This window comes from Salvelinus alpinus, chromosome 1 (genome assembly GCF_045679555.1).
Source record: "Salvelinus alpinus chromosome 1, SLU_Salpinus.1, whole genome shotgun sequence".
Lineage (NCBI taxonomy): Eukaryota > Metazoa > Chordata > Actinopteri > Salmoniformes > Salmonidae > Salvelinus > Salvelinus alpinus.
Window position 1 is genome coordinate 108,925,335 of NC_092086.1, and position 13,243 is coordinate 108,938,577.

At 43.3% G+C, this 13,243-nt stretch overlaps 1 protein-coding gene across 1 annotated transcript in view; it reads right to left on the minus strand.

Annotated features, from left to right (window-relative positions):
- The window catches only part of LOC139538457 (inactive tyrosine-protein kinase PRAG1-like), a 34,702-nt gene extending 30,192 nt beyond the window's left edge, over positions 1-4,510 (minus strand). The window contains exons 1-2 of the mRNA XM_071340532.1: positions 4,268-4,510; positions 64-417 (exon numbers count right to left, since the gene is read on the minus strand). Of these exons, the coding sequence (XP_071196633.1) occupies positions 64-318 (255 nt within the window). The 5' untranslated portion in view covers positions 319-417; positions 4,268-4,510. The remainder of the gene's footprint in view (positions 1-63; positions 418-4,267) is intronic.
- Between the last annotated feature and the right edge of the window lie 8,733 nt (positions 4,511-13,243).

Here is a 13,243-nt window from a genome sequence, read left to right on the forward strand (position 1 = left end):
TATCTAGTTAAATGCAAAGGCATACAGTGTCATACATTTGTATTTGAGCTAGTGAGATCTAACCTGTTCTATGTTCATGTTGAGGTCTGCCAGCATCTCGCTGGAGTCAGGGAGCATCATGGTGGGGCGAACGGCGATGGTGGGTTTGGAGTAAAGCACGGTCACTCCCTCCTCCTCCTCTCCCCCCAAACTGGTCCTCAGGGCACCACAGGGCACTATGCTGCCCCCGCTGGCACGGTGGGCGCTACGCGGATGGAAGCAGTTCTTACACGAGCCGGGTTTCCACACGTGTTCTGAAAACTCACCGCAGGCCGACATGTTTGTCCGAAATGTATAGTTGATGTCAATGTAGGTGGGAGATGGGATGATCCGACATGGTTCGTAGTTGTACACAGAAGCCTGGTGTCACATGAAACCCTGCAGAGAGAAGAAATCAGAATAACAATGTGAATAGAAGTGTATTTACTGTGGAGATTCTCATTTTAAATGCACAGTTTCTTATCTGAATACCTTGAGTTAATCAATAACTATCATAACACAAAGGAATGCTATTGAGAGCACAGTGTTTGAGCTGAACATAACAGCAGTGGTTATGAACAAGAGAAGTTAATTCCTCAATAGGTGGCCCAATGGAAGAATTTGGCCCGGAGGTGATTTTATTTACCCTGAGCAAAATAAATAAAAAATAATACAATTATACCATTTTTATTATTGGACATAAAAGACCAAAAAAAAAATCACCAGGAAATCAGCTCAAAGTGATTTTAATTTAAGAAATCTGTTCCCAAGTTTTCCCACTTCCCCCCGACCTTCCGCTCAAGGAAGAATCGGCCTGGAGCTGGATGTAATTGGGGACTCAGTTTACAGTGTTTCTTATACCCATTTAATCTCCAACAGATTTGTCAACCTGGAATCCCAGATCCCCTACAGGTACACGCCGAGACAACAGTCAGACAATCAGTCACCTTTCTAGACTTTAACCCTCAACATTACACCATTCAGTTCTCTCTGTTGAATTACGAAATACAACTTCATTCATATCAGCGCAATAAAAATATAACCTTTAAGGAAAAGGTATTTGAGAGTTGGTTGTGGTGTTGCATAATGATCAGTACTTGACACCCACTGATGAAAAGCACAAGGTGCAATACCCTATTCCCTACATTGGTTAAAAGTACTGCACTAAAAAAGTATGGCAGGTAGCCTAGTAGTTAGAGCGTTGGACTAGTAACCGGAAGGTTGCAAGATCAAATCCCCGAGTTGACAAAGGTAAAAATCTATCGTTCTGCCCCTGAACAAGGCAGTTAACCCACTATTCCTAGGCCGTCATTGAAAATAAGAATTTGTTCTTAACTGACTTGCCTAGTAAAATGTAGGGATTAGCGTGCCATTTTGGGACACAGCCCTTTCCTCTGGTCTCCTCTGCCTAACAGAACGAGCATTATGTCTGGTTCAGGAAGCACCTGTCTGACTGCAGAGTAAACTAGAATAGAAAGACCACATTAAACACCTCAGGATAATGATGCGCGTTTCATTGATTCCACAATAATATTCTACGGATTCAATTTTCCCAGTGATTCTAACAAATTACTTATGGCCAAATCCATCAAGTGTCTGAATTTGTGTGGTCATGTGATGGCAGTAAGTTTAAACTATACCAGGCTTTAACCTCTGTAGTAAACTCAACACGCTCCTCCACTATCACTCCACTGCAGTGTTCTTTGTAACTTCAGATGCCTCTGAGCTCTGTCCTCGTTCCCAGGCTTCCTAAATTAGAGGGTCCTACTTTCTGTTGAGCCCACGTGACCCCCAGGAACATAAAGGCGTTTAGAATGCAGTCTTCTGTTGTAGAATGCCTCAAACATCCCAGAGGTCAGAATGCCTGGAATGTGGAGAGGCGCAAGTGTCAGACCACCACACTAGCAGCTCTTAACACCTCTCCCTGTGCAATTCATGTTAAAGACTGGAGGCCAGTGAGAAAATCAACATGACTAGAGGGTTTGTCTGTCTTGTTTCTCCTAGATGTCGCTCTCTGTCTTCACACAGAGCTAAATACCCAGAGACAAGCCTTGGAAATAGCACACAGCAGTATACATATCCCCACCACCTAAAGTCATTAATAAAGCAATACAGGAGATGTAGCCTTATATAAAAGCCGGAGGAATAACACAGATTACTCATTCAATATCATTATATTATTATTATCATCATTATTATAATATTTAGGGACCAACTATAGACATGGGTTGTAGGAGGGGAGTTTCTTGACTTAGTGAGATGCATGTTTACACCTACAGCATAATCTGATATTCCTTTGTTGTTTCTCTGACACAATAACTATCTGGAAAGCACTGGAAACAGCACTGATTGTTGTGTCCACTGTAGCCTATATTAAAATGTATGACTGATAGATGTATGGCACATGGTCTACTTCTGAATGGTATAGTCAAATATGATCTTTTCCATTTTCTCATCAGCCTGGGTATCTACCTACAGTGCACTTGGAAAGTATTTAGACCCCTTACTGAATACTTATGTAAATGTGATATTTCTGTTTTTTTTTCTTTCTAAAAACCTGTTTTTGCTTTGTCATTATGGGGTATTGTGTGTAGATTGATGAGGGGGGGGGGGGGGGATCTATTTCAGAATAAGGCTGTAACTGTGGAAAAGGTCAAGGGGTCTCAATACTTTCCCGAATGCACTGTAACACCCAAAACAAAAACAAGACTGGACATGTGGTGAGAAGGAGTTTCATTTGAGGCTGATGTCCATTTCTCCAGCTCCATCACCTCTAGAAATGAACACGACCAAATCCTCACACAGATTCTGAGTGTAGCCTATTCTTCCTCAGTAAAAAATGACGTTTTTATGTAGACCTAGTCCTGTACTCTGAGACTAACATCTATATACACGAGTACGGTCAGATGGTCAAGAGTCATGACACAAATTCAAGTCTGGGCTTTCTGTCATATAGCTGGTAAGAACTTCAGAAGTCAAAATGGGAAAACAATGAAAATAAAAGTGATCAGCAGTGCAAAGGTGACCTGCTGCATGGGTCTGGGTCAACTTTGTCCTCAAACTTTGTGTCATTCCGCCTCTTGGGTACATAATAAAAACCATCTTTGTCTCTCTGTGAGTGCGAGTGTGTAATCAACTAGTGTTGCCTCTGCGCTGTAGCCTACCCCCTGCCGTCTCACTCTGGCATGCAATAACAGAACAGTGTCTGGAAGCCAAACTGCCTGACTCCTGTCGCCCTAACAACACAACACTACTGACCACACACAATGTATTATTTGCTCAGGGCTAGCCTGATGCAGTGGGGAATGCAACCTGTGTGACAATGTTTAGACTCAGAGGCAACATTTTGACAGTCATAGGCAGATAACGACAGAGGGGCGGGGCAGGGCTTTGTCAAAGAAAGAACTACTGAAAAAAAAAAAAAACGGAATTATTGATAGACTTTTACACTTCCAAGTTCAAAGTAGCCATAAGATACTTAAGACAATATTGATATTATGTGACCAGTAATTCAAGCCTTAGCACGCACGCGCACATATGGGGGGGGGGAATCGATACTCCTTACATTCCTCGACTGTCTAATAAACGGTACAAAAACGATATATTACCAAATAGAGCCATACATTCTCAACTCGATCACGGACGATATACATCGAATTATCGTAAGGATCTACAAGGCATTGCCACGCAGTGTTTGTTTCACGCGATTAATTGATTCCTGTGCTGAAGCGCCTGGTTGAACATCGAGACAGAATTTCCCATTCAGTTGATCGAGCATTCGAACACATTGCTCCCATCTCTGGAATGTCTTCTCATTCGAACCGCAACTCCTGAAGGTATCATTCATTCCATTTCTGAAACAAGTGGGATGCCTATAGCCTCCTAGAGGACGTGCCTCGTTCCTGAGAATATCTATAGATATATGTTGACATTTTCAAGCTCCTTATCCTTGCTCAGACATATCAAATAACATGTTTCACTTGTAGTATCTAAATGCGTTCTCCTGGACTATGGTTAGAGGCTAAGCATTATCACCTGTGACATATTCCTACCCAATAAGGGGGTTCTTAGCCTGGTTATAAGGATGCAAATACTAAATAGACGGACAACTATATGTTCAACAACCTATATACATTAAACAAACAACGTTACTGGCTGAAATGAACATAACTGTATATGCGAATCTATTGGTCGGAGAAAAGAAAAACGCGTGTCAGTTCTGTGGAAAGTGTCAAATGTTTTTGCCTACCTGAGGACTTCTCCCGTTCTTGACTTGCCTGGCAACCCCTTCCGCCTCCCCAAAAACTCTAAACAATGTAGGTCTCGAAAACAAAGTGGCAAATTTTTATGTTATTCATCCTACATCCGACGCACTGATAGGTAGCTTGGGAAATGTGTCCCAGCAGGCAGCTTTGATCCGCGGCTCTTGAAACGCACCGCGAGGTGAACTGGTGGAGGAACGGGTGAATTGTGAGCATGAAGCGCTTCAGCGAGGGGCGGAGCTTCCTAGTCTAAACGAATAAACTATTCGTTGAGTTGCAGACTAGTCTGGCCGCATTCAAGTGGATGTAAAGTGGTTTCGGGTACTATTCAATTTAATTCAAAGGTTTTTTTATTGGCATTTGAGACATATGTTTACATTGCCAAAGCCAGTGAAATAAACAACAAACAAATGTGAGAAGAAACACAAAACAACATCAACAATTTTTTTTTTTTTTAAATGTACAGTTAATATCGCAGTACAACTAGCTCACCTTCTGCTCTCAACCTCTGCCGAGCAACAGTGGCGAATTTAATTGAGAGAGGAGAGAAAGACAGCTGGGAGGAGCGGTATCGGCCCCCGCTGATCCTCATTATGACCGCATTATGACCGGGACCAAAGGAGGCCCAACTCCGCATTGTCAGGACCATTCAGTATCATCCCATTCCACAACTGAAAGCTGAAACATCACTGTCACCTCACCGAACAGAGCTTCCAACCACACCTGCACACCGTTTTATATCTTATCTTTATTGTTTGTGTATCACTTGTTTTCTGTGGTGCAAATAAATAAATACAAACTCTGTCAGAACAGCCAGGCAAACCACACACACACACACACACACACACACACACACACACACACACACACACACACACACACACACACACACACACACACACACACACACACACACACACACACACACACACACACACACACACACACACACACACACACACAGAGTTGAGTTGAGTTGACAACTCTCGCCTCAGGGCAGGCATACCCAAAAGGAACCTGTCTGTCTGTGAATTGTTTTCGTCTGAGCAACCCATGATTATCCTAATATGCTGATAGGGGATTATTCATTATTAACTTTCAATGCAAATTGAAAACACTTGCCTTCACCCTTTTTTCCTGATCAACAGGTGTGGCAGGTAGTTTAGTGGTTAGAGCGTTGGGCCAGTAACTGTAAAGGTTGCTGCGTCGAATCCCTGAGCTGACAATGTAAAAATCTGTCATTCTGCCCCTGAACAAGGCAGTTAACCCACTGTTCCCCAGTAGGCAGTCAACATAAATAAGAATTTGTTCTTAACTGACTTGCCTAGTTGAAAATAAACAAAAAATCTAATTATGATCCTACACCTGTAGCACCATCATTGCCTATGAAGGTTTAATGTATGGACAGGAGAGAAGAAGAAGGGGTAAAGAGGAGAGGACATGTACTGGCATGTTCAACAACACATGCCAGCTTTATCTACACAGTCGGTTAAGGTCTGGGAAGTCCAATCCTATGTTATTGTCTTCCTTTTTTGGGACACAACCTGAAAACCCAATACACACACACACACACACACACACACACACACACACACACACACACACACACACACACACACACACACACACACACACACACACACACACACACACACACACACACACACACACACACACACACACACACACTTTTACACTCATCATATGCTGCTGCTACTCTGTTCTTTATTTTATTCTTATTATTATCTATCCTGATGCCTAGTCACTTTACCCTGTCTTCATGTACATATCTACCTCAAATACCTTATTATTATCTATCCTGATGTCTAGTCACTTTACCCTGCCTTCATGTACATATCTACCTCAAATACCTTATTATTATCTATCCTGATACCTAGTCACTTTACCCTGCCTTCATGTCCATATCTACCTCAAATACCTTATTATTATCTATCCTGATGTCTAGTCACTTTACCCTGCCTTCATGTACATATCTACCTCAAATACCTTATTATTATCTATCCTGATACCTAGTCACTTTACCCTGCCTTCATGTCCATATCTACCTCAAATACCTTATTATTATCTATCCTGATACCTAGTCACTTTACCCTGCCTTCATGTACATATCTACCTCAAATACATTATTATTATCTATCCTGATGCCTAGTCACTTTACCCTGTCTTCATGTACATATCTATCTCAAATACCTTATTATTATCTATCCTGATACCTAGTCACTTTACCCTGCCTTCATGTACATATCTACTTCAAATACCTTATTATTATCTATCCTGATGCCTAGTCACTTTACCCTGCCTTCATGTACATATCTACCTCAAATACCTTATTATTATCTATCCTGATGCCTAGTCACTTTACCCTGCCTTCATGTACATATCTACTTCAAATACCTTATTATTATCTATCCTGATGCCTAGTTACTTTACCCTGCCTTCATGTACATATCTACCTCCAATACCTTATTATTATCTATCCTGATGTCTAGTCACTTTACCCTGCCTTCATGTACATATCTACCTCAAATACATTATTATTATCTATCCTGATGCCTAGTCACTTTACCCTGCCTTCATGTACATATCTACCTCAAACACCTTATTATTATCTATCCTGATGCCTAGTCACTTTACCCTGCCTTCATGTACATATCTACCTCAAATACCTTATTATTATCTATCCTGATGCCTAGTCACTTTACCCTGTCTTCATGTACATATCTACCTCAAATACCTTATTATTATCTATCCTGATGTCTAGTCACTTTACCCTGCCTTCATGTACATATCTACCTCAAATACCTTATTATTATCTATCCTGATGCCTAGTCACTTTACCCTGGCTTTATGTACATATCTACCTCAAATACCTTATTATTATCCATCCTGATGCCTAGTCACTTTACCCTGCCATCACATATCCACATAAAACACCATATTATTATCTATCCTGATGCTAAGTCACTTTACCTTGCCTTCGTGTATATTGAACAACAAAATAAAAGCAACATATAACCATTTCAAAGATGTACAGTTAATATAACGAAATATAAGGAAATCAGTCAATTTAAATAAATTCATTAGGCCCTAATCTATAGATTTCACATGACTGGGAATACAGATATGCATCTGTTAGTCACAGACACATTTTTTTTTAAAGGGTGCCGTGGATCAGAAAACCAGTCAATCTTCTTTGCATAGAGTTGATCAAGCTGTTGATTGTGGCCTGTGGAATGTTGTCCCACTCCTCTTCAATGGCTGTGTGAAGAGCTGGATATTGTCGGAAATTGGAACACTCTGTTGTACACGTCAATGCAGAGCATCCCAAACATGCTCAATGGGTGAAATATCTGGTGAGTATGCAGGCAAAGGAAGAAGTGGGACATTTTCAGCTTCCAGGAATTGTGTACAGATCCTTGCGACACGGGGCCATGCATTATCATGCTGAAACATAAAGTGATTGGGGCATATGAATGGCACGACAATGGGCCTCAGGATCTCGTCACGGTATTTCTGTGCATTCAAATTGCCATCGATAAAATTCAATTGTGTTCGATATCCTCAGCTTATGCCTGCCCATACCATAACCCCACAGCCACCAGGGCACTCTGTTCACAACGTTGACATCAGAAAAGCGGTCGCCCACACAATGCCATACACGTTATCTGTGGTTGTGAGGCCGGTTGGACATACTGCCAAATGATCTAAAACGATGTTGGAGGCCGCTTATGGTAGAGAAATGAATATTCAGTTCTCTACCATGGCAACAGCTCTGGTGGACATTCCTGCAGACAGCATGCCAATTGCACACTCCTTCAAAACTTGAGACATCTGTGGCATTGTGTTTTGTGACAAATCTGAACATTTTATGCCACACCTGTTAGGTGGATGGATTATCTTGGCAAAGGAGAAATGCTCACTAACAGGCATGCAAATACATTTGAGAGAAATTAGCTTTTTGTGCATATGGAACATTTCTGGGATCTTTTATTTCACCTCCTGGAACACGGGACCAACATTTTAAAGTGGATTTAAAGTTTGATTTGATTTAGTCATATTCTTGAACTTAGATTTTTAGTTGAAATGGAGACGTGAATCCAACATATCAATTATTAATTTGTAGATGAACTGGAGTTGAAGCCAGACTCAGTTGCACAGATGGAGCTATCCAAGCAGAACATACATCTCCTTCAGATGTTGAGGCTATCGCTATATCATCATCGTCCCCCGGTATTACTAGAGCTGTGTTGTTAACCATGACGTTTCTTTTCCAACACACTGCGACTCCACTATGTAGGGAATAGGGTACTATGTTGGACGCAGCCCATGCTGCCGCCCCTGCTTCCAACATGAGGAAGCCCATGCTGCCGCACTTGCTTCCAACAGGAGGAAGCCCATGCTGTCGCCCCTGCTTCCAACACGAGGAAGCCCATGCTGTCGCCCCTGCTTCCAACATGAGGAAGCCCATGCTGCCGCCCCTTGCTTCCAACACGAGGAAGCCCATGATGCCGCCCCTGCTTCCAACACGAGGAAGCCCATCCTGCCGCCCCTTGCTTCCAACACGAGGAAGCCCATGCTGCCGCCCCTTGCTTCCAACACGAGGAAGCCCATGCTGCCGCCCCTTGCTTCCAACACGAGGAATCCCATGCTGCCGCCCCTTGCTTCCAACACGAGGAAGCCCATGCTGCCGCCCCTTGCTTCCAACACGAGGAAGCCCATGCTGTCGCCCCTGCTTCCAACACGAGGAAGCCCATCCTGCCGCCCCTTGCTTCCAACACGAGGAAGCACATGCTGTCGCCCCTGTTTCCAACACGAGGAAGCCCATCCTGCCGCCCCTTGCTTCCAACACGAGGAAGCCCATCCTGCCGCCCCTTGCTTCCAACACGAGGAAGCCCATCCTGCCGCCCCTTGCTTCCAACACGAGGAAGCCCATCCTGCCGCCCCTTGCTTCCAACACGAGGAAGCCCATGCTGTCGCTCCTGCTTCCAACACGAGGAAGCCCATGCTGTCGCCCCTGCTTCCAACACGAGGAAGCCCATCCTGCCGCCCCTGCTTCCAACACGAGGAAGCCCATCCTGCCGCCCCTTGCTTCCAACACGAGGAAGCCCATGCTGCCGCCCCTTGCTTCCAACACGAGGAAGCCCATCCTGCCGCCCCTTGCTTCCAACACGAGGAAGCCCATGCTGCCGCCCCTTGCTTCCAACACGAGGAATCCCATGCTGCCACCCCTTGCTTCCAACACGAGGAAGCCCATCCTGCCGCCCCTTGCTTCCAACACGAGGAAGCCCATGCTGCCGCCCCTTGCTTCCAACACGAGGAAGCCCATCCTGCCGCCCCTTGCTTCCAACACGAGGAAGCCCATGCTGCCGCCCCTTGCTTCCAACACGAGGAATCCCATGCTGCCACCCCTTGCTTCCAACACGAGGAAGCCCATGAAGGAGAAGCCATGCCTGCCAGTGCAAAGCATCCCTCCCACTGCCTATCTATGAATTATTAAAGGAAAGATCATCTTGAATTAAGGTCAGCCAAGGGAAAATGGGTTTTAATGTGTCAGAAGAAAAAAGTGCAGGGTTCAGACTTGATGGGAGGAGTTACATAGGTCTGTTTGGGCCAATAGGAGTCATGGTGTAACCTCCAGGCAGATCGCTCAAGAGTGACTTCAAAATTGGACGTCTATCCATGAAGCGCCTTCAAAACTGACCACCATCAGAGCCATTTCCATCAATTAGGTTTAGGTTTTGCTAGGTGTGGATGAGTGTAATCCCATAACTCTGGATCCAGTAGTGGACACTTATTTTACATTTTTTATTTGAACCCTATCCAAAACCTTAACCCTTATCTTAACCATTTGGAATGAGTGCCTTAACTTAATGTTTTAACCCTATCCAAAACCTTAACTATTAACCTTCTAAACTTGACGTTTAGAGCAACTTCAGAGTCAACCCATGCTGTCAAAAACACTTAAATGTGATGTCTGGAGAAACGTAGATAAACATCTAGTTCTTCAGTGAGACAGTGAGAGCTTGTTGGTAACCTCACCCCAGAGTTGTTATTGGTGTGTGTGTGTGTGTGTGTGTGTGTGTGTGTGTGTGTGTGTGTGTGTGTGTGTGTGTGTGTGTGTGTGTGTGTGTGTGTGTGTGTGTGTGTGTGTGTGTGTGTGTGTGTGTGTGTGTGTGTGTGTGTGTGTGTGTGTGTGTGTGTGTGTGTGTGTGTGTGTGTGTGTGTGTGTGTGTGTGTGTGTGTGTGTGTGTGTGTGTGTGTGTGAGTGAGTGAGTGAGTGAGTGAAAAAGAGATGGGGGTAACCAGAGTCCTTGCAGTTGGGGTGGAGACTGGGGATTGGGTAGGGACTACTGAGCAGGGAGATATATAACAACGATTCTGTCAAAGCTGCTGACGAAACTGCTGACTTCTTACTGTATATCACTGTTGGACCAATCCTCCGGAGTGGTTTAATAATCTGGATTTTCTTCTGTGTCAAAAAAGGCACCAATCCCCAACCCTGCATATCTTCTATCTACACTTCTATCTACACTTCTATCTATGCTTCTATCTATGCTTCTATCTAGGCTTCTATCTATGCTTCTATCTAGGCTTCTATCTAGGCTTCTATCTATGCTTCTATCTAGGCTTCTATCTAGGCTTCTATCTAGGCTTCTATCTATGCTTCTATCTATGCTTCTATCTATGCTTCTATCTAGGCTTCTATCTCGGCTTCTCATTAGTTTCGCAATGCCTCTTTCACACTACTTTGCAATATATAAAGGGGAAATCCGCATTTGAAACAATAACAAAGTGAACTCCCCACCACTGTTTCGATAAAAAGTTGAGGGATGGGGCTGGAGAAATGTAACTACTCTCAAATTCATAGACAGAGCTATTGATGCAAGGACTGACCATCCATGATATCAAAATTACATGCAATACAGTGTTTGTTTAGATGTACTTTGTTTGACTAACGTTGGTGTCACGCCTGCTCCCGCTCTTCCCGCCTGGCGCTCGAGGGCGCCAGGCTGCCCTGCATTACGCACACCTGCCTTCACTCGTCACGCGCTTTAGCGATATTGGACTCACCTGGACTCACTCAATCACCTGTTTATTACCTCCCTTATATTTGTCAGTTCCCCAGCTCTGTTCCCCGCTGCTGCATTGTTTGTCATATGTCCGTGTTACCCGTGTGCTGACGCTGTTCCTGTCTTGTTCTATGTCTGTTCCCTAATAAATGTCTGACTCCCCGTACCTGCTTTTCCTGTCCGGTGTCGGCCTTTAAAGTTGGAGTAAAACAAGCTTATATTTGGGCTTCTGATAGGGTACAACAGTTGAACTAAGCCCATGAGGCATTTATACATTATTTTCTCCAAGAATAAATGGGTACATATTATTAATTTATAAGACCAGAAATGGGTGGATCAACTGCAGATTGCCCCTTTAAGGTTAGCATTGGCAAATAGTTGACGCTTTTGAAGGCATTATTTTTCCTGGTGGTTAGTTGGTTATGGTCACACAAACCTCCATTTTTGTATGGTAACGTAAGACCTAAGGGTACATACTGGTCAGACGTTACATAAAATCAAATCAAATTGTATTTGTTACATGCGCCGAATACAACAGGTGTAGACTTTGCAGTTAGCCTAGTGGTTAGAGTGTTGGGCCAGTAACTGAAAGGTTGCTAGATTGAATCCTCGAGCTGACAAGGTAAAAATCTGTCGTTCTGTCTGCCTAGGAACCCACTGTTCGTAGGCCGTCATTGTAAATAACAATCTGTTCGTAACTGACTTGCCAAGTTAAATAAAATAAATGAATAAATACAGTGAATTTTTTTAATTACAAGCCCTTAACCAACCATGCAGTTGTAAGAAAAATGTGTTATGTAAAAAATATGAAATAAAAGTAACAAATAATTAAAGAGCAGCAGTAAAATAACAGTAGTGAGGCTACAGTTGAAGTCGGAAGATTACATGCACCTTAGCCAAATAGATTTAAACTCAGTTTTTCACAATTCCTGACATTTAATCCTAGTAACAATTCCCTGTCTTAGGTCAGTTAGGATCACCACTTTATTTTAAGAATGTGAAATTTCAGAATAATAGTAGAGAGAATGATTTATTTCAGCTTTTATTTATTTCATCACATTCCCAGTGGGTCAGAAGTTTACATACACTCATATAGTATTTGGTAGCATTGCCTTTAAGTTGTTTAACTTGGGTCAAATGTTTCGGGTAGCCTTCCACAAGCTTCCCACAAAAAGTTGGGTGAATTTGGCGCATTCCTCCTGACTGAGCTGGTGTAAATGAGTCAGGTTTGTAGGCCTCCTTGCTCGCATATGCTTTTTCAGTTCTGCCCTCAAATTTTCTATAGGATTGAGGTCAGGGCTTTGTGATGGCCACTCCAATACCTTGACTTTGTTGTCCTTAAGCCATTTTGCCACAACTTTGGAAGTATGCTTGGGGTCATTGTCCATTTGGAAGTCCCATTTGCGACCAAACTTTAACTTCCTGACTGATGTCTTGAGATGTTGCTTCAATATATCCACATCATTTTCCTACCTCATGATGCCATCTATTTTGTGAAGTGCACTAGTCCCTCTTGCAGCAAAGCACCCCCACAACATGATGCTGCCACCCCCATGCTTCACGGTTGGGATGGTGTTCTGCGGCTTGCAAGCATCCCCCTTTTTACTCCAAACATAACGATGGTCATTATGGCCAAACAGTTCTATTTTCATTTCATCAGACCAGAGGACATTTCTCCAAAAAGTACGATGTTTGTCCCCATGTGCAGTTGCAAACCGTTGTCTGGCTTTTGTATGGCGGTTTTGGAGCAGTGGCATCTTCCTTACTGAGCGGCCTTTCAGGTTATGTCGATATAGGACTCGTTTTACTGTGGATATAGATACTTTTGTACCTGTTTCCTCCAGCATCTTCACAAGGTCCTTTGCTGTTGTT